Consider the following 22775-nt stretch of genomic DNA (forward strand, 5'->3'; position numbering starts at 1 on the left):
ATAATATTCAAATGTCCAATATGGAAGAATGTGTGCTTATGTGTAACTCATAAGTCTATGAGTTACAAGGATCTTGAAATGCACATGATATTGAAGGAAGAAGGGAGAAGAAAGGAAAAGGAGGTTTTAGGTTGGGCTGAGTTGCAGTTAACAAATAGACTTTGTCATGTCATGGATTGACAGAATAGAACTTTATTTTCTCCACCATATAATACTCCAGAATGTTTCCAGATCATCAAGAGTTGCAACTTTTCTTCCTGAAGTCACATTTCCAGTCCCAGGTTGACTGTTGCTTTACCATCCTTAAAATGTGGCTCCCAAAGTTGATTGGATGCTGTCTTAGCACTCAGCCACAGGGAAGAAAGAGCAAGGGAAAATGCAGGTCGGAATTATGAGCCAGGATCAAAACTGTCAATCCACTGCTGCTCACATACCATTGTCTGGAAGGTGTCACAAGACCACACCTACCTGCAAAGGATGCTGGGGAATGAAACCTATCCATGTGCCCAGAAAGAAGAGTAAAAGGAATCTGTTGAAATGCTAGTTGTCTCTTCAACAAGAAGGAAGAAAGGAATTGATACAGTTTTAATTGACATATTTGCAGCAAGCATTTGTCAACGTCAGCAAGAAGCAAGTTAATACCAATTGAGATGGAAAACAATTGACAGTCAAAAGTGTTCTTTTCTCCTTCCTCGATCTGGAGAACCTATGTTATTTTTATCTGCCTATATTTCATTTCATTCTCTCTTTCTTCTGGTAACAACAGGTTCCCAGTATTCAATCCAAGTTTTGGAGAGGATGCCCCCTGGCAAAAGAGATAAAGCTCCATGTTAGTCAGAGACCTCCCCCCACCCTCTCCCTAGAAAAGCACAGATGGAGGTAATGGCTGACATGCAGATGGTTTATTTGGAAAATGGTCACAGGGAGCAGGATTGAGGAGTTGAGGGAATAAAAGGATGAAAATGGAAAACCAATGCAAGGGTCCATTATCAAGGTAGCCACCATCACTCAGGACTGATGTCCAAAATTGGTATGCCTGAAAATGAAAGTGGGGAGCATTTATACATTGGTTTAGTTGATGTTCTATCTACAAGACTCTGGAAATATACTGAGGATTGAATGTTTCAGTACTGACTAGATGTAGAAGTAAGGACAAGAGGCATTGCACTGGTGCTCAAGTGGTGCCTGAAAAAGTCACACATTGGTGGTCTAGACACTTAGTACATCTCCACCCCTAGGGTTCAGTGATTGGATCATGAGTGTGCATAAACCAAGCCAGGACATTAAAGTTATCTCCCAGGATATTTATAACAGGAGATGGTTTCTCAGATCTTTCTTCCAAGCTGAAAGGATGCAAGTCTCCTCTGCCAGCAGCCACTTTCCTTACTCCATGGAGAAAATTTGCCTGCAGAGATGAGACACAGACAGGGGGTTCTGGTGATGCCAAGTCTCAGTTCCAGTGACTGAGCTTCTCAGAACTACCTCGATTCCCTTGACTCTTTCTTTCTTCCTCTGATCTACCTCCAAATCCAGCTAATAAACACCCTATTTAAACCACCTCAACCTAATTTCAGTTGGGTTTCTGCCACTTGCAACTAAGTGCACCAGACAATATAGAAATGAGTATTACAGGCCTTCAACTCCAAAACTAAATGACCTGAGGTATTCTGTGCAACAGGGAAGATTTCAACCCAATGCCAGGTCTGCATGACTCCAAGGGTCAGACTGTAGAAAACTCTGAATTGCAACAGAAATCCCCCCTTGTCAAATAAAGACATTGGAAACACAAGGAGACACAATGGAAAGTACTGGGGCTAAGAAGAACTAAAGCAATAACTGAAATCTTCCTTCTCGGCCCCTTCTCAAACCTCTCTGCTGTTCTGTCTCCCCACAAGCATAATGTAAACCACAACCCAGGTAAACCACAATAAATTGGTATGCTGACTGATAAGGGACAGATAAAGTGAAAATGAAATAGCTCAGTTGTGTCTGACTCTTTGTGACCCTATGGGCTGTAGCCTGCCAGGCTCCTCCATCCATGGGATTTTCCTGGCAAATTTACTGGAATGAATTGTTATTTCCTTCTCCAGGGGATCTTCCCAACCCAGAGACTGAACTCGGGTCTTCCGCATTGCAGGCAGACTCTTTACCATCTGAGCCACCAGGGGACAGATAAACTCTGTTCAAAACTCTCCTGTCACCCTGTCCAAAGAAGCCTTCAAGCTGAGGTCCTACAGATGCACAGAGGTCTGAGTCCAATTTCTAAGAGAGAAAAAAAATGTGGGGCCAGAATGGGTTCATATTGAAGATTTATGACTCAGAAAGCTTTCTGGCACTGCTTTCTAGTTAATGTAATCTCCAGAAATTAAATCAAAAGGCAGCCAAGCCTGGTGGCTCATCCATGGGGATGCTAGAGCCATATTCAGGCTAGAGAACAAACAAAGGCTTGCATATTCACATCCAGACACTAATGTTATAAATTAAGCCAGCAAACTGTTAAACAAATTATATTCCACCCTCCTCCATTAATAAACCCATTTATAATGACAGGAAAAGCAAGGTTCTCATTCTGAATTCTCAGACTGTTTGCTTTATAGTTCCTTTCCAGAACATGGCAGTGTAGAGAGCCTCTGGCCAGGCCTTAGACTGCAGCCTGTAGCCTCCCCACTTCTCTTCTCACCCAGCCCCATCCTGCACCAAAAGTAGACATGCATTGTTGTTGTTTAGTCGCTAAGTTGTGTCCGACTCTTTTGTGACCCCATGGATTGTAGCCTGCCAGGCTCTTCTGTCCAAGAAATTTTCTGGGCAAGAATACTGGAGCAGCTTGTCATTTCCTATTCCAAGGGATCTTCCCAAACCAGGGATCGAACCCACATCTCTTGTGTCTCCTGCATTGGCAGGTGGATTCTTCACCACTGAGTCACCTGGGAATAACTGCAGCATGCATATCCGAGGACCAGCTATCTACCCCAACCCCCACAAATAGTCGTCCCAGGGAAAGAGGCTAATGGAAACCCTGAACGTGGATTCCAGATCATTTGGAAAGGAACTTCTAAACCCCAAGTGCCTGAGGGATGGTCTGCAATGAGAGATACAGAATCCAGGTGGGCACAGTCATCTGGCCCAATAGATTCTTTGCACAGTCAGAAGAGTGCTGGTGAGACCCAGAGCAAGGTGTATGGATCTTGTTAGGCCTAAGGGTATGGGCCTCATTCCAATGTCTGGGATCCCAAGAGCTACTCTGGCTCCAGCAGTATTTCTCTGGGTTCAGTAGGCAACCCTAGTGTCCTTTAAGCAAAGCTCTGAATAATTTGAACTAGTTTGATAGGCTTCTGCCACCTGCCACTGAAAGGATTTTTATTAATACACTTTCAATGCCAAAAATCTCAAGCAAGTGATCTATAGCAGTGCTCCCCAACCTTTTTGGCATCAGGGACCAGTTTTGTGGAAGACAATTTTTTTCACAGACCAGGGCAGGGTGGGGATGGTTCAAGTGCATATATTCATTGTGTATTTTATTATTATTACATGGAATACTTACACAGCTCACCACAGTGCAGAATCAGATTATCAGGCATTAGATTCTCATAAGGAGCATGCAACCTAGATCCCTCATGTACACAGTTCACAGTAGAGTTCCGCTCGCATGAGAATCTAATGCCATCACTGATCTGACAGGAGGCAGAGCTCAGGCAGTAATGCAAGCGACAGGGAGCAGCTGTAAATACAGAAGAAGCTTCACTTGCTCGCCTGCCACTCACCTCCTGCTGTGACATCTTCTTCCTAACAGGTCATAGACTTACACCCGTCCAAGGCCTGGGGTTTGGGGGCCTCTGGTATATAACCACTGCTTCCATTTTTATCAAGCACATATTCTTACCATAACTTGCCACAATGTACCTTCCTCCAGCACTCAAGCACTCTGTACTCTAGAAAATCACTAATCCAATGGCCTTTTCTCTGTCTCCAATTAGCTGGTCTGCTCTACAGCATTTGAGTATAGTGAGCATTCCCTTCTTTTAATTTATTTTTTAAAACTCTTTATTTTGTGTTGGGGTATAGCCAATTAATAATGTTGTGATAGTTTCAGGTGAACAGTGAAGGGACTCAGCCATACATATACATGTATCCATTCCCCCCCAGACTCCCCTCCTATCCAGGCTGCTACATAATATGGAGCAGAGTTTCCTATGCTATATAGTAGGTCCTTGCTGGTTACCCATTTTAAATATAGCAGTGTGTACACCTCCATCCCAAACTCTCTAACTATTCCTTCCCCCTATTTTCCCCCCTGGTGACCATAAATTTATTCTCTAAGTCTGTGAGTTTCTTTCTGCTTTGTAAGTTCATTTGTTTCATTTTTTTTTTTAGCTTCCACATATAAGGGATGTCATACAATATTTCTCCTTCTCTCTGTGACTTACTTCACTTAGTATTACAATCTCTAGGTCCATCCATGTTGCTGCAAATGGCATTATTTCATTCTTTTTAATGGCTAATATTACGCTGTATATATGTACCACATCTTCTTTATCCATTCCTCTGTCAGTGGACACTCAGGTTGCTTCCAGGTCTTAGCCATTGTAATCAGTGCTGCAATGAACATTTGGGTGCATGTATCCCTTCAGATAATTTTTGTCTCTGGATATATGCCCAGGTGTGGGATTACAGAGTTATAAGGTAGCTCTATTTTTCATTTTTTAAGGAACCTCAATCCTGTTCTCCAATTTACATTCCCACCAATAGTGTAAGAGAGTTCCCTTCTCTCTACACTCTCTCCAGCATTTATTGTTTGTGGATTTTTTTTTTTTTTTAATGATGATGGCTGTTCTGACTGGTGTGAGGTGATATCTTCAAAACTTACAAACAGCTCATGGTGCTTAACAGCACCAAAACAACCAACCCAGTCAAAAAATAGGCAGAAGGCATTTCTCCAAAGAAGACATACAGATGGCCAAGAGGCACATGAGAAGATGTTCAACGTTGTTAATTATTAGAGAAATGTGATTCCCTTCTTTTTAAAAACTTCTCTTTTCTTAAATCTCAGATAACAAAAAAGCTGAGCTCTCCCATATTTTTTAAAAAGCTCCTTGCAAATTGCTTTCAGTAGCTCTCTTCCTAATTGGAAGTGTTTTTCAAAGTCCTGTCTTTCTCCCTGGGCTAATTACTTCCAAAAGGCACTTACTGAAATAATTATTTGAGTCACAATGATACTCTTTCTTCTCAAAGAATTATTCATACATACCTCAAGGTGTCACTTCCTTAAAGATGAATCCCAAATTTCTGTCTCCACCCTTGACCTCAGTTCTAAGCCCTACTTCTTCACGTACTGAACACTTACATTTCAGGTTTTTCTTTTTTTGGCCATGCCATGCTACATGTGCTATCTTAGATCCCTGACTGAGGATCAAACTCATGTCCCCCACAGTGAAAGTGTCAAGCCTTAACTACTGGACTGGCAGGGAAGTCCTTAGAGTGCAATATACCTTTCTCCTGTTATTGGCCCTCTCCTGTTTTTGTTGATTTTTCTCAGTGATTCATCCCCCTCGTGCCCAGATTTCGAATCAGGGTTACTTCACTCCAGTCTCTTTCTCCAATCATGAAGTTCTGTTGATTTTTTCCTTGCAAGGTGTTTCCTATGCATCCTTTGTTTTCTGTTCCTCTTCTATCTGTTCTGCTTCCGGTTTCTGTTCTGCTCTAGTTCATCTCCATCCTTTTACCACAACAATCCTGCTGACTTTCAATGAATCTCAATGGCCTGAGGAAAAATCCATACTCCTTTGACACATAATGCATTGCAAGATGAAGAATCAACTTCAATCTTCAGTGTCTTCTTCTCCTCTGCTTCAAAATAAGCTCTCCATCCCTTCTAGGCCCATCTTGCCATGGTCCTGAAATACAAATTCCTCATTCTTGTATCCCTCCCTTCATCCTTTCTTCTGTACCACTCCTCCCACCTGAAATCCATCACCTCCCCTTCTCCTGCACAGATCCTTGCTGAAGAAACTCAAGTCCCAGTTCTTCAGTGAAACTCTCTCCCATTCCAGCTCAGTGTTTTCTTGCTTCTTTTTCTGAACTCCCATCTGCTTTATTTCTTGGACACATTTATTGTCTTGAACTATAGGCTTCCCTGTGGCTCACAGGGTAAACCGTCTGCCTGCAATGCTGGAGACCTGGGTTCGATCTCTGGGTTAGGAAGATCCCCTAGAGAAGGAAATGGCAACCTACTCTGGCACTCTTGCCTGGAAAATGCTATGGACGGAGTAGCCTGGTAGGCTACAGTCCATGTGGTCGCAAAGAGTCGGATGCAACTTCACTTTCTATTGCATAAATTTGTTCATGATATGTTTGCCATTTAAATCAGATTTACTTTAATTTGTATGAAAAAAAAAACTCATTTCCCTATTTTTCTACCACCCCTCCCCCACTTACTACACACTCAATACTGTAACAATAGGTGCTTAAGAAATTTTACTTTGTTCCTTCTTTTTTCTAAAAGAAAAGGCTGTTATTAATCTGTTTTGTCTAATGATATACATTATTGTGGATACTAAAGGGTTGGGTGAAAAATAGCCAAACTCTCCTTAAAGGTTCACTCTACACTTACCCATTCTACTGAAAAGTGCCCCCACCTTCTCCTACTGTTGTCTTTGTCTGTGAGAAACAAACAAAATATGTAGAAAATATTATTATACTCTAAGAAGTTATCTTGTTCAGAAATTCCTCTTACCTTCACTTTTTTTCTGAATGCAGTCTTAGATCTTAGCAGATCTGTTTTTAAATTTCAAAGGGAAAAGAACCATCAGACTCAGCAGACATAGTTGTATCCTTCTTTCTTTTTATTGAAAAGGAATCACTTCTATTCTAGCGCAAACAATGTATATTTTACATCATAAAGCAAGATATAATTTACATATTACATTTCTTATGAGATCTTTATACCCTAAATGTCATTCCCTTTTTTATCCAGTCACCTCTTCCAGCTTGATTTAACCTGCCAAGTACTCTACACATCAGTGTCTTGTTTGGGGAGGGACTGGGAACACAGACGGTTGGCATGTATTCATCTGTTACCTGGGTATAGATGATGAAGAACAGGGATATGCCTTTGAACTTCGTGGCCCTGAGGCCCTCTCACATCTGGTTTAGGAGCCAGAATTTTCATATGTGGTTTCAAATCACATATGAAACTTCTATTTTTTTTAAAATCAATAATGAACGAAAAAAATTGAGTGCTGGTACCCTGTGTACATTTCTCCATCAGATCCTTACATAGTCAATGTTTGTGGTATTGATTCACTAGCAATAAAAGCTCCTATGGCTGACAGCATTGATTACTCTATGATATTCCTGGACAGCAAGCACTTGCCCAGGCACTGCCTAATTTCATCCAGCACTAGGGTTATGGGGGTTCAGGCTTTTCTCTCCACCACTCAAAATGAATGTCAGGATGAAAGTTTCAAATGACCTTGTTTTATATGATCCTCTATCTCTTTACTCCCTCTTCTAAGATCCCCCCCATTTTTAGCAAAATCTTTTCACCTATGGTGTCGATTCCCTGCACTATACACCCCAAATCTTCTATTAGTTTGTTCTCCCCAAACCCCAAAGGTTCACTAGTTTCTTGGACTGCACTCTTTTCACAAAGAATGTTTTGATCTATTAGGATAAAACCTTGATAATCCTCAGCAGCTAGTGGGACAAGAGAATCAGTTGAAGAATACTTTAGGAAGCAGTAATGTGTGTTGTTCGGCCAGCCTACATAAACCATTCAGTAAGAAATTACTTAATAGTATGTTAAAAGAAGAGGAAATCAGTTGATGAAAGCAAATGCATATAAGATGGGCTTCCTTCTTTAAAGAAAGTTTAGAATCAACATTGGAAATACATTTTCAGGTTGATGACTGTTTGACTGAAAATACCACCATTAGTTCAATCTGATATGCCAGGGAAAATCACAAATGTGTACTGAAAGTGCACCCTAAATCCCAAATCCTTGCCTGTTACTCACAGTTGGCTTATTTGGCCAAAATCAATCTAAAGCTTTTTGACTAGTTTTAAAAATTATTATAAATCCAAGTTGGTCAAGATGAAAATATAAGTCAAAGAGATGTCTTCTGTGTGTCTCAAGTTATTTTTTGGTCAAATGATGTGGTTTCTGAGAGGTCTGCAAATATAAGCCTATTTCTCATTTCCAAATGCAAGGTTATAAGTATTTACAGCAAGGTAGCATGTCCTTGCTAGAAAACAAGGCTTCTGGGTACCATAGCCTTCTATTAACATAGTTTTCTTTCATAGTCCCTTCCCTCCCATGGCTACAAAGTGCTGGACATACAGAGAATACAGGAAAGAATAAAGGAGCAAATGATTAGAGCCTCACAACACCCCTGTGAGGTAGGTAAGTATCATTAAACCCATTTTACAAAAAAAAAGGTACACCAAGGCACGGCATGCTAGTGTGGTTTGGTCATGTCTACCTGACAAGTTACAAAAGCATGGGTGGGAACAAAGAGAAAAAAACAAGAGATCAGTCAGTCCTGGCTCCCAGCCCTAGATACTAAACTTTATTCCAACAGGTTAGAAGATACAAATAGCCAACAATTGCCTTTCAAATTCTTAGAATTTAGATAAACCTTTAAGTATTTCACTGAATCATGTATCTTTCCTATTCCTGTTGAGTGGGAAAAGGACAGATAACTAAATGGCTTTTCCTCTGCTAAGTCTAATTCTCATGCTAGTTTAGTATGTGTCAGCATTCCACCAGAGTTCAGGCGCCAAACTCAAGGACATTTTCATAGCCTTGATTGTTTCTAATGTATTTAAAACACTAATGTGAAAGTTACAGCTGTTCTCAAACAGCTGCTTTATCAATTGCTCTGTGGCCATAGTAAGAATTTTGTGTAGAGAAAGAAAGGAAACAAGATCCCTAATAGAAAGTCTTAACCACGGTAGAAATAAGGACATTGGCGATGGTGTGAAATTTGCTCTTGGTAGTGTTTGAGAAACTGCAAACTCAAGCTTGTAAGAATATTTTATATATATATATATAATATATAAATATATACAGTATATATATAAGTGTGCATCTGACTACCCTTAAGGCACCAAAGAGATGTAGGCCATGCCTTTCACAACTTAGTGTTTGTTTTCCTAGAGAAATGTCTCTTCCTCTCTCAAGTGAAAAATAAGTCTTCTATCAAATAAGCCTATGTTAGCAAATTACTCAAGAAACAACAAATGTCTTTAACTTAAGATGGCTGTTTGCTTGGATAGGGGTGAGGGGTAGTAGTGAGGTGATATTATCCTCTATTGCTTAGAGCTTAAATCTAGAGCTTAGAGCATAGAATTAGCCAGACATAGCCAATCACATTGGATTAGACAGGCCAGTGACCAGATGTTGCATACAATTGCTTTGTTTTCCCCCCATAGTAGCTGATGGAATAACCTTACCATGACCAACACAGATGGAGACAATGAGCAAGGGAACTATGTCTGGCACCAATTCTTCAGAAAGACTTTGGCTTTTCAGAAGTTCCTAGAGCTTCTGATCAGAGAACTGAAAAGAAGGATGGGGTAAGGCACTGAGGTTCACTGAGGAGACTATAGGCAAGTATTCTGAATATATATATACATATATGGTTTCTTTGGCTGCTGTCGATTCTTTTAAAACCTATACAATCATGGGGGTGGGTGGGCTGAACTTAACTGAAGAAGCTCAGAGTATATTAAGCAAAGCATATGAAGAGAAGGAAAAACAAAATTAACACACACAGAAACAAGTGGTGGTGGTATCCCAGAGGGAGGAGGAACATTTGTTAACTAATTTTCATTTTGCTCCTCTCCTGCTTTTCTCTGCCATGGTCCCAATAGTTTAGTTCTGTTTTTTTTTTTGTTTGTTTGTTTTTATTTATTTATTTTTCCAGCAGATGTAGAAATGACAGAGCAGGATAGGTGTCTTATGGTTTTTGATTTCTTCTTAGGCCTGTTTAATTATTTTTTTTCCTCAGTTGACTGTTGGCACCTGGTTCCTCTGTAAACTATATTCCTTGGCCTTCAGTCTCAGGTTGGCAATGCTGTTGGCCATGTTGATGCCCTGTGCAGGGTTATTGTTGGCACATGTGGCAGAATAAGTAGCCATGGCGCTGTAGGGACAAAGGAGAGAGCAGGGAGAATAACAGGCATTAGTTTCATGAAGTCGCAAGTCTGTGCCCCAGATGGGTGCAACTCTCAGGATGGGGGCAGATGGTTTGGACTACATGACCTCTGAGGTCCCTTACAGCCCCAGGTTTTCATTAGTCTAAGGCCCTTAGTGTGTTGAAGGTCCTTAGTGGCAAGTGTTTTGAAGGGCAGGGGAAAGCAGTGGAGAGTGGATCAAGGTGAGGGGGGAAGTATTTTCTGTGTTGGATACAGTGAGTAATGATTTATTTCTGGGGTGAGAGAAGAAAGCTGCTTATGGTGGATAACAGGTGTTTCATCAGCTGACCAATTAAAACAGTATTTAATCTTGTCCTGCCTACATCACTAGTTTCTGGGAGCGAGGAGGAAGAGAAGGAGACATTTGGAAAAAGAAACTGAAGGGCATTTTGCCTTCCTCATTCTAGGTAGCTGACTTGAATTCTTACACATTTTAACACATTTTAGATAATCACTGAATACCATATTAAGTAGTTTCCTTGAAGAACCAGTTAAACAACCTAAGATGACTTCTCTGGCTTTCTTGATCCACTGGTTGATGGTACCAAGTATTGCAGAATCAAGAAGTTTCCATCCCTATTGGCCTTGATTTTATATACTCAAAAGTACTTGAGCAGCTTACACTGCATGCCATGTCCATTATTTTGGAAATGTTTAAATATCCTATATAAACTAGCAAATGATCCAGTTTCAGTATTCCTGACCTCAGAGGTAATTGTTTCTGACTGTTCTTATTGCAGAGAAAAACCCAAAGTCAGAGACTGTAATTAAGACCTAGGAATACCACTGGGCAGAAATTTGTAATTGGTGGCTTTCTGTTAATTGCATCCAAGAATTTCTTTAAAAGGAAAAGTAAAGATTTCTTAGACTAGGATGCAAGGTATCTATTAGTTGATACTAAATAGATATAAAGGAACAACTCATTTTAATTAAATGAGCATATTTCTAGTTGTTTCTAAGATTAGCAAAATACCTTTCAACTGAGGGTTGGAATGAGATAGACTTATAAATGGAATGACATGTGCTCTTCTGGTGCCTGCATTCCTATGCAATTTTGTCAGCCACACAGGAGTTTGTGGTTCTGGGGATCAAGTGTTGGACCAGAAAGAGAAAAAAACTAAAGCTACTCTACAAATAGGAAGATTATATCATTAATACTTATTTGGGACACCATGTAGTCAAGACTTCGAGTCAAGAATTATAGTCAAGACTCACAAAAGCCTGTTTCAGCTCAGTTACTAGCAATTAACCCAGGAAAACTGGGTTAAAAATTATAATTATGTCCTACTAGAAATATACATCCTTAATTTAAGACCCTTATAACACTGGTATGTGTGTGAGTGTTTGTTTATATGGGTGTCCTACCGCAAGAGGAAGACTCAGAAGGGTTCCGAAATAATACCACACTCTTTCATTTTTGAAAATGAAAATCCTTATTCCTTTCTGGGTACCTGATCTTAACTGTCTAGGCAAAGTTAGGTTCATCTATAGCACCCTGTACTTTTCCTTTTAGCACTTATTTTAATTCCTCAACTATAAGCTCCATAGATGAGACACCATACCTGCCTTGTTCACCACTGTGCCTCCAGGTAGAGCTAACACCATATCTAGCACATATCTGGCATTCAAGAAAGTATTTAGTGAATAGATAAGTAACTGAGAAATATCTAGGTACTGTAAGATTAAACTGATTACTGCTCAGTATCAGTGATCTCTGTCACCCTGCTGTGAGTAATGATTTCTAAAAGTATTTTACCAACAGACTTTTATTTTAAGGAACCAGTCCTTCCCATTAATTTTGGTATCTTACTAGAATGAGAAAAATCAGAAGGGACATATCACAAGCAGGGGCTGATGACTGCATATTCTTAATCCACCACAAATAGCTTTTAACAGTAACCAATAAATGAATAAAAATTGGTGCAGGTTAGATTTACTGAAGAGACTTACTTCAACCACTATCTACCAAAAGACAACAGCTGAAAAACAGTCTCAATTCAGTAGGTTTTAATTAGGAGTGAAAAAAAAAATAATCAGAACAACCTGTTAAAATGGGACACGTTTTTCTTTGTTGTTGTTGTTACAATATACCAAGAAGTTTCACTTATTTTCAAAATCCATTTACGTATTATCATTTAAGTTCTATATGAATTACATGCTTCCGTTCAAGACCTTATCAGAAAGAAATGCAAATCCATAAATCACATACTTGAGAAATTTCTAGGATATACTGAAATCTAAGATTTCAAAGAAACAAAAAAATCTAAGTATCTAAGAAAAGAGACACCTGGATTTGGGAAATGAACCTAAGTTGTATATTATGAAATCAACCAAATCAGCCTTTCTTAGCCAGATTTCTGTGAGAGAATTAAGTACTAAAGATGATACATGGTACCAGTTTAAATGTATAGGCGATAAGTTGGGATTTTGAGTTATCTGTTTTTTTTGTTAAATACTGAGAATAAAATTGAATGGCTTCTGAAAACAGGAAGCTAAAATTTCATGAAAGAACAAAAAGAGAAAAGGTTCTCTGATGGCAAACTGGAAATATGGCAAAGATGGAATACTGTGCTTTTAAGAATTTGACTCAGTTTCCTGAGACATCCTTTGAGATTCTAAACAAGGAAAGTCTCATTTAATAGAGATTCTCTCTTTCTTTTGATAATCAAGGGTGTGGTCTATTTTCCTTAGTTGACAAAGGGAATTAGAACTGTGGGGGATTAGTTTGCTGAAGATGCTGTTACTGTTTTCTAGAAATGTCTATTGTACTTGTGATTTCAATTTTGTCTATTATACAACCATTTTGCTGTAAACTTCATAATTTACTAGTGTCATCTGGTTTTCTAGGCTGAAGACTTAGTATGGTAACACATTTCTTGGAAATATTGAGACTCTCTCTCTAATGCAGGCCAAATGTTAATATTCCAGATGAGATGAATGTTGATCCACTTCCCATCTCAAACCCAAATTAGTGAAATCGGAGTTGTATTTTACCTGGGAAACTAGATTTTCACTGAGACACCTTTCCTTAAACAACAGGCTTTGTTTGCAGAGTTGAGAACATCACTCTTGTCTAATTGTACTGTGGTTCTTTTATAAAGACACCACTGTGTTTTGAGACCATGTTAATGCCTTATAGGTAGCTCTCAAGTTAGAAGGTTATCTGAATAAAAAAGCAGTTGCTATTAATGAATGAGTTTTGCAATATCCTAGATGCTTGATAAGTGATAAGATTTTCATTTGATAAATGTTTAGAACAGTTATAAACTTTCAAAAATTGGTCAAACATTTCAGCATTGCATAGCCATAAGAAGTAAGACTGTCTTAATTCACAGCCTCTAAATAAATGCTTAGAATACACAACTGTATAGGCAGAGACCTCAGCAATATTTTGTGCATAAATTAAAGAAAATGAGTCTGTTTTCCCTCCAGTAGTTTGACATGAGTCTAGTCTCTCAATCTAAATTAAAAGTGCCATTTAGGCAAGTAGGGACCAGTCCTTTGACATACCAGTGCCAATCAAGACATGTTGTCAGAAAAGACAAAATTAATCTAAAAACAGCTTAGTCATTCTTTTGAAAGGCCTTAGAAATATGATGGAGAGGACCCACTTCCAAAAGTAACAACAGATGCAAGAAAGCCTTGAGTGGCTGCCAATCTGAAAGATTGTTCATGACCACCTGTTTTCCATGTCATCAAAACTTTTGAAGCTCTGTGTTAGGAAAATAAAGAGAACTTTGAAAGGTTTTCTCACAAGACAGAAACCAATAAGGTTAATAAGCTGTTTTCAACCAAATTTGGGGGGCCATTAAGATCATGGCCTTCCTAAACAGGATTAAGCTTCCTGGGCTAAAAAGATGAGGTTAAAACTAATTAATTTATTAAGCACATGATAACACAAAGAGCTTGCTTACTGACACCTAGAGATCTTGCCCGTTGATCTTACCTTCTGCCTATTCCTCTAACAGGATGGAGACATGAGATAAGTACTAAGACTGGGCTTTATAGCATTTGGCCAAAGCAACATTTCTATTTGGTTTTTAAGAATGTAAAGTTCTTTGTGTCCGTGACCAAGAAATCACACTGATGAATAAAAGGCATTGAGGAATCAGAGATGAAAAAGAAATGCTTGCATCCCATCTGTTGATTCAGCAAATCTGCTCTGGAACTTGCACAGAGCTGACACATTTAAGTAAGCTTGAAATTTTTCCATCTCCTTATTTGGAGATTCCTAACAGATGGAGCTCAGCCATAGACAGCAGAATGCTAACCACCAGCAGGGTTAGAGTTCTGTTTTCACAGGGGGACAAATCATTTTTGATAATTTCAACCTACCTTGAGAGGTTGTCTTGAGGAATAATATGTTAAAACGGCTGTCAAACACCAAAGGAAGTATGGGGAATACTATGCATGGTATGGAAGCCAGGAAACTTAGGAGCATCTCCCCTTCTGCTTTCTAGTCACCCAGAATGCAATCCCACCAATCACAGAACAATTAAGGGGAGCTGAGGGTGGGGGTGGATAATACCTGAATCAGTTTTCAACTCTGTTTTCTATTTGATCTTTTCAGACAAATGATAACCAACTATGGAAAACTTCACCCCAAAGACAGATCTGTCAGCCCCAGAAGTCTGTGTGTCTTTCTGAGATCCTAGGGATTCTCAGATTTTTCCAAAGGCTATAGAGCTTGAGGTTTTTGTGAGTCTGTTTGTGATGTGTAAAGGTTGGAGATCATCTCTTGGGTTTGTTCCGTTGTCAGTGCAAGAACAACAGAGGTTTACGTGCTTCCATCTAATAAAATTCAATATGAGTTTTCCTAGGGGAATTTAAACTTTTAAGGAGAGACCCGATAAATCCTTTGGGAAGTGATCTTTTATAATTAAAGTAATCATTTCCAACTTCTCTTTTTAAAACTCAGAAGTCGATCTCTTTAAATGTGCATTTAGCTCTTAAAGTAGACACCTTTGGACCATATTTCATTACTAAGACTTCAGTTTACACTGCATGTTCCGTGATCCATCTGCCATTGTAAACATTTTTCCTCTAAAAATGTTTTATATATGAAGTCTTGCATCTTTCTGCTATCTCAGTGATTTTTGTGTTTCTTTTTGAAATGCACGTTGCTTAACCATAGGTTCCAAATGCCCCTGTGTGATATATAATAGGGAAATTCTTACTAGCTCAATCTTAGATACAAGGCACATAAGAGATTCATGACTCAACTGGCCTGAAGAGCAACAAGAGCCAGGACAAGAACATAGTTCTTCTGACCTCTGTCCTATAGCCCCTAAAGCCTCACTATTCAAAGCATGTACCAAGTGTCCACAGCCTGGGCATCACAATGGAAGCATGTTAGATGCACACTTCCCAGGTCTTGCCCTAGACTTACTGAATCTGAGTCTGCACTGTAACATGATCCCAGGCGAGTCATACGCCCAGTAATCCTTGAAGAGCCCTTCTCTAGGCTGTCAGGCGACCCTGAACTCTATGGACGTATTTTTCTTGCAGCTCTGGTTTCCAATAGTATTTCCCACTGGAAGACCTCACTGCTTTCATTTCTAGGACTGTAAGCCCCGCTTTCTTGAACATACTTAATTCCCACTTACACCCTACCCCCAGCAGCCACCCTCTTCCCCCTCTGACAAGTTACCTTTTCAGTGTCTTCCGTTAGAATCCGTTATGAAGCCCCTCGTGTAAACAACATCTTGGGAGGGAGGAGGATCTATTTTTGAAAGTGTGAAAGGGAGAAATGAGCCAAATGCGTTCAGCAGATGTCAGGCAGCACTGTGACCACGATCAAATGAGGGGAGGAGGAGAAGGTTAGGGGAGGGAAATCGTGGGTAAGGATCACTGGCCTCTCTTTCACTTGTCTTTAGTTTCCTTTGAAGCCCAGCCCTCCCTCTGGAAAAGGCAATCCAGATCAGTACTGCAGGGCCAGATCATTCTTTATCTATCTTTCACAGGAAAGGATGTCCCTGAGGAAAGGTTTCTTGACTACTTCATTCAAAACAACAGTCAAAAGTCCAGGACTTGGTAAATCACTGCTGCCCAAGAGGCAAAACTGTACAGTCAAGGAGTCCTAATAACTCTGGTGCTTGTGTGTGCTTTCATTTGCCTAAGAAAACAGTTCTGAGCAAAGCAGTGAGTATGCGCGCTGAAGACAAGCTTCTTTCAACTGGCTTTGAGTAGATAAAGAAGACACCTGCCAAGACAGTAGTGTCCAGTTAGGGACTACTTTGCTACTCTGGGCGACTCAGTTGCCTGCCTGACATCATCACCTCTAATATCCTCGAGGTAATGAAGGAGGTCAGGACATGCTATAAACAGAGTGAACCACATGTCTCAGTTTGCCAGGGACAATCCCAGTTTAGGCCTGTTGTCCTGTGCCATTATTAATAGCACCCCCCTTTTACTCTCACAAGTGTCCCAGTTTGGATGATTAATTATACAACCACCACTCTGGATATAAAAGACACCCAGAAAAAAAAAAAAAAAGTGTTGGCTGTTTCCCATGTTATAATTCTGACCATACGCAAGCTATCTGCTTTGAGACTTGGTTTCCTCCTCTCTTCTTCCAGGGGAAGTCAGCAAACTGTCCTCTCTGGCAAAATTGTCTCCTCACAGTCCCTGGGTTGCATGTCTCATTCATGCCAGGGAATGCCCACACACTCCAGAACATGGACCTCAGTGGCAGGCATGCTTCCCACATCTGAGACAAATCCTGAATCAAACAGGCATGATTATGTAGCTTTCCAGTCTTACTCTTTTTACTATTTTCAGTAGAGTAAGATTTAATGTGAATGAAAGTAGGGTTATATGGCCTAATACATTAGACAGAAACAGGATTCATGAGCCCTGGCTCTAACTCTGCATGCCGAAGACTTAAATTCGGGCAAGTGTTCAGTCTCTTCTTTGGAACCAGATCAAGGACAAAGCTGCCACACAGAAGCATCCAAGGATTAACCAAGAGAAATGCTTTTTAATGAATGTCACATGTGAGATAACTAATTTGACATAATAGTACCAACAGAAATAGCGAGTTAATTTTCCAGAACACAAAAGATCTATCATTTCCTTTGCTTTTCATCACTTGGTTTTCTTTTATATTTCCTTAAAAACACTTATATTTCCTACCAAGCTTCAAATGTGAGATCATAATGAGTATTTTGGCTCTAAACACAGCAGAAATATCTTTAAGGAACAAGATAATTTTTTGCCACTTTTTGAAATTAATCAAAATATAAACACTTCAGTCAACACTGGGTCAAAAACATAATTGTTGATTAAATTACTGTTTAAACCATCATTTTTCTACTTAAATCTGGAGATTAATTTATTCTTCATACAGAATATGAACAGTCAGATTCTGTGAGATTTTTAATTATTTTTAACAAACTCTGTGTCTAAGAGAGAAAAGATATAAAAGTATACCATGAATTGAATAAGAAGTAACTAGGTTATATGATTTTAAGTGAAAGGAGCAGAATACAAAATAGTATTTACACTATGTCTATACTATATAAAATACTGAACTCTAATTGCAAAAATAAACAATACTTATCTCAAGATGGTGGAATTATGAGTGTTTTTTTTAAAAGTGTATCTAGTATTTCTACACAATCTTTCAAATTAAAATATAACACTTCCCCAAAAAGCATACATAAATTGCATGCTAATAATTTCAGTTAGATGCCCATATACAAAGTATGTATAATCAGGCATGGGATTTGAACTTCTGCTGAGGTCCAAGTAATCTAGTCCAATATTAAGGTTTTCATCCCCACTATGCAGGATACTGCTCTCTGTCTCTCACTGGTAAAGACCACATGACAGCCATCTGGGTTATTACAGCTGGTAAAAAAAGTTCCTTACTAGGATCCAGGAATAAATAAAAAGGAGCTAAACTTCCTGGTTGTGACCAGATTCAAACCAGGGACTTCAAGCTCTGATCCACATCCATTTCCCAAACCATTTAACGAGTCTATGAGCTACCACTATTTATTTAAAAAAAAAAAAAAAAACCACCAAAGCAATCTTTCACTTATTTAAAAAATTAAAGAATATGTGATTTTATAATGGTCTGCAAAATATATTTTTCAGTAAATCCTTTGGGAGAGAAGTCTAAATTTTAAAAAGGACACACAAATAGGACTAATCTTTTGAAATTAGCAAAGCATACTGTGTCTAAGAGCAATAGTAATTTCCAATTTCCTAAGCATAGACCAAAGCAATTCAGGCTAATTTCATAATGGGGAATTTAAAAGAAATTTCCAAATGCATTTATGGCATTTCTTTCAAGGAACTGATTTCAAACAGAAAGAATATTTAGGTAAGGTTTTTGCTTTAATTAGAGAGATCAAATTTGAAACTATCTGCATTTCACTAGTGTTGCATTTCACATCAGGAACTCAGTCAGCATCAACTGGGAGATAATCTCTTACACTTAGTTTAAAACCTCTCTTTAAACTCTTAATTAACCTTAACAATAAAAAGGTAAACAGAAGCATAGTAAGTGGTTTGTAAATACTTCTTCCTCTGCTTCAATTGACCAGAGAAAATAGAGCCTTGACCTGGTTTCTAAGAGTACTCAGGCTTAGGTTCAAATGGACACTTTAGACTGATTGCAATGCATTAGGCACAAGTGTTTCAGCTTCCCTCTGGCATTCGTCTGTTTTTTTTTTTTTCTTTTTCTGAACAGCATAATCGATGAAAGTTAAAAGCTTTTCCAAGTAACTGAAATAATATTATTTGCTTCCTTCATATTTTTCACCTTTTAAATATAAAAATTTAGTGAAAATTATACACTGCTTTCATATATATTTTTTTTTTAAACCCACACAAACTAACCCCAAAAGAACTTCAAATAAGTTGACAAGAACTAGCAATAGAATAGGAAAGCATCTTGGATCACAAGACATTCCCACCTATTAATAAAGAACTATGGTCATTAGAGTGATCTGAATGATCTTGGGTTTTTTCCCTTCTCTCTCTGTCTCTCTCCTTGTTTTTCCCCTTCCTTACTTCTTTTCATCCACATCAGTTTTATTGTGAAGTTTGCCTTTGGTCCTACACTTAGAGCCTTATGTGTTAAATTCCTACTTGAGCATAATCGAACCGATCTGTCCAATTTGGAAATGAAATAAAGTTTTGTTCCAGAATGATTGCAAGAGGGACTCTGGGCATAGCTTAACGATTTTTTCTTTTAGATTCTTCCCCATCTTTGAAACCTTTGCAAGAGTTCCTGAGTCCAAGAGGAGACTGCTGTTGGCCTGCCCCTCTCTCTTCTGCCCCAGACCCTGCTCCTGGGGCAACTAGTGATCTCCTGTGAAAATCTGGGGATGTCAGCAAGTTGAATGTCTCTGAAGAGGTTAACCCAGTAAGAAATGGCAGCCAGCTGCACAAGCAGCTTTGAATGTGACCAACCGCTGAGAAATGTGTGGAGGTGGAGCAAGGGAGAGTGGACCAGTCATTCACCTGTACGGAGAGGCCGTCCCCCAGGAGAGATAATCAGTGGGTCTTGGAGCAGGGCGAGGTACGATGGGCTGCTCCACAGCAGTCACGTCTCCTGAGTAGGATTTGAGCAGGGAAGCATTTTTATTGGCCAGCATGGCCCTCTCATTCCTGCGGAATTTGGCTCTTCGGTTCTGAAACCACACCTGGAGGATTGTCAGAAGGAGAGAAGGGCATGAGGAGGGAGAGGAAACACAAAGGAGAGGTTCCATGAATAAACTCCTGGTTGATTTTTCCCATACAATACCTTCCCAAGGAAGACATAGGCTAAGCATGGAATTCTTCCTAGAACAACAGAAAACATGCCATAATCCTTCCCCAGTGGGCCATGTTCCAGGGCTATTAAGAACAAAAACTAAGAGGTGCTTCCAGTGATCAAGCCACCAGATATGGGATCCATGACGAACCCATTTGACAGCAGATTGTGGATTATAATTCCTCTCGGAATTATAATAAAAAAGAAAAATCTCACCCAGACTTCTGCCACAGGTATAATGACATTTTAAAAGTTTCTTCAAAGTTCTTCAAAAGGCAGAAACATCATCTGCTTTTATGATACTTATTGGATATTTAAAGAAAATCTCCCATCTTCCCAGAAGTAGACCCTGCGTTAAGGATTTCAGAAGCAAACAGTTTATCTGGGAGGTGAAAGGAATAACCACAGAAGAGGGAGGAAGTAACAGAAGAAAAGCAACCGCTAACTGGTGTGCTACTGAACCAGCTCTGTCTGTGGGAGCTTAAACCTTGAGGGACCCTAAGGATGACACAGGGCACACACCTCCCACTGGAGAGGTGAAAGAGTTGTGGATTCATTCATTGGCCCCTGTCAGTCACTGATTATTAATGTTCCAGCACTTCTGGCATGTCTCCTGAAGTTCTAGAAAGAAACTTGTGAAACAGAAATTCAGATACTGAAAGTTGGAATCTGGTTCAGGAGTATATTTAATTGCAGGCTTCCAAGGAAATGGGCAGCACTGATACCACTGACGACAGCTAATAAAAACTCTACCATTTATTAAGTGCTACTAGGACTAGGAATTTATACAAACATGTTACCTGTATTTTTCATAGTTATGACAATTCCACAATTAGGTGTTATTATTTCTATTTCAGAGTTGAGAAAACCGTCTCAATGAGATGGACTCTGTTGAAGTTCACAGAAGTAATAAATGGCTGAGTTTTTGAGCTCAAGAACATCTGACTTATGATCTTACGACTCTTCTGTACTGCTGTGGAATTTTATTCCTTCATTTACTCATTCCCAGTCTTTGTGGAGACTGCATTCTAGTTCCTGGCCTAAATACTGGGATGGAGAGATGAGACTTACTCTCTGCTCATAAGCAGCTCACAATCTACTAAAAGAAGATAGACATGTAAATTTGAAAGACAGCAGTACAAGAATTTTAGGTACAGTTCTGGAAAGGCATGACAAGGTGTGGGAGAAAGAAATCCTATAGTGCAGAGTAGGACAATTTCACAGCACTAGCTGGCAACATTCACATAGAATACCATATGATTGGTGCCCCATGGAAGACCAGGGTGCAAATCAGCAGAGGAAGAATCTTTTCTGGCTTCAGCTCTTTTCTTTCTAAGGTGTCCTTCACATTCCTATTAGAGTTATCATCTTAAATGCAAATATATTAGTGCTTCTCTTTAGCTTTCTATCATCCACTGACTCTCTGTCACCCACAGAATAAAATCAAAATGTTTTATCAAACATATCAAAGATAATATCTTATCTTTATTCTAGAACAAAGACTGTTTAAGAATTAGCTCATTGTCCATTGATTCAGCCACATTCTGTATCACTTGGCCCTCACGCACTGGTGCTTCATCATTTCAGATCTTACTCTGGAGTTAAGACTCCCAAATGGATTTGGCTATTTTCCCACCTATATGTATTCAAACTGAATATTCTCTCTGTCAGCAGTATTCTCCCCTTTTATCCAGGTGTCAAAGACACATTTTTTTTTTTTTAAGATTTAACTTGAACATCACCTTCTTTGTGAAATGTTAGTGTGGGAGGAACGTGATTTTAAAATCTAACAGAGTTAATGAAAAAATACTGGCTCCATGACTTAAAGATTTGTCCTTGGATAGTTATATATGTCTCTGATCCTTTGTCTCACAATCAAATAAAGATGATAATACCAACTCACAGGTTGTTGTGAGACTTGGCATAGAGTGACTACTCCATCTTCACGTATTCTCTTTTTCCCCAGGCAGATTTAATCATTCCTTCCTCTGATCTATCACTAGTTCTTGAACATTTCTTTAGTGTAGGAATCATCTTATGCTCTGATAATAGTGTGATCTGCACATTTGTCTTCTCTGCTCCCAGTCTGGAACATCTTTGAGGAAAGAGCCAGTGTATTATTTATCCCCAGCAAACCCAAACCAGTTCCAAGAGAATAACAGATGCTTGATAAATATTTGAAAGGAAAAAAAGACAGGGAGAAAATGAGATTGCAATGATGATAAGATATGGCTTCTATCCAAGAGAACTTCACAGTCTAGCTAGGGAAGTTGGCCTGCATACAACTTAATATAATACATGTCACATTGTGATAAAGGTCATAAATATAAAGAAGGCCAGATTCAGAGGCAGTGGTTCAGACTGGCAAAGGCTAAGTCTTCACAAAGGGAGAATTCTGTCCTGCTTACATGGGAAATGTTCACAATTCTAAAAGACTTTAGAACATAGTAGAATGGAAAAGGAAGAAGATAAAATAGTTTCAACATATAAGAAAGTCATTTGCTTATTGTGATGGGACCAATTTAGCTCCCTAATCCAAAATTGTTCTTTCACCTTTTTTTGTTAATTCCCAGCATTGCCCTGTTCAGGTTCCCTTGTTTAAAATTCAAATTGCCATGGCAAAAGTGGTACTTTCAGGCATTGTGAGTTATTGACCTAAAATTATTTATTATGCCACTGTAGGCCAAGCCAGGGGCATTAAAAAAAAATATGAGTTTTGAAGGAGAGAAGAAAGGATTTAAGAGTAGAAACAGGGAATGTGTTTGGAGATCTGTGGTGAGCAGCATGGGGGAAGAGGATGTGGGAAGGCAGACCT

The 22775-nt window shown here is 39.2% G+C and overlaps 1 protein-coding gene across 2 annotated transcripts in view; it reads right to left on the minus strand.

The window, feature by feature from the left end:
- Positions 1-6816: 6816 nt before the first annotated feature.
- Positions 6817-22775, minus strand: part of PRRX1 (paired related homeobox 1) — an 84448-nt gene continuing 68489 nt past the window's right edge. Inside the window, exons 3-5 of one of the 2 annotated variants that reach the window (XM_040263535.1) lie at positions 19669-19850; positions 15845-15916; positions 6817-10142 (exon numbers count right to left, since the gene is read on the minus strand). In XM_040263535.1, coding sequence (XP_040119469.1) covers positions 15862-15916; positions 19669-19850 — 237 coding nt within the window. In that variant the 3' untranslated portion in view covers positions 6817-10142; positions 15845-15861. The remainder of the gene's footprint in view (positions 10143-15844; positions 15917-19668; positions 19851-22775) is intronic. The other variant, XM_040263534.1, reaches the window with a different exon arrangement.

This window comes from Oryx dammah, unplaced genomic scaffold, assembly GCF_014754425.2.
Source record: "Oryx dammah isolate SB20612 unplaced genomic scaffold, SCBI_Odam_1.1 HiC_scaffold_21, whole genome shotgun sequence".
In the NCBI taxonomy this organism is placed as follows: Eukaryota; Metazoa; Chordata; class Mammalia; order Artiodactyla; family Bovidae; genus Oryx; species Oryx dammah.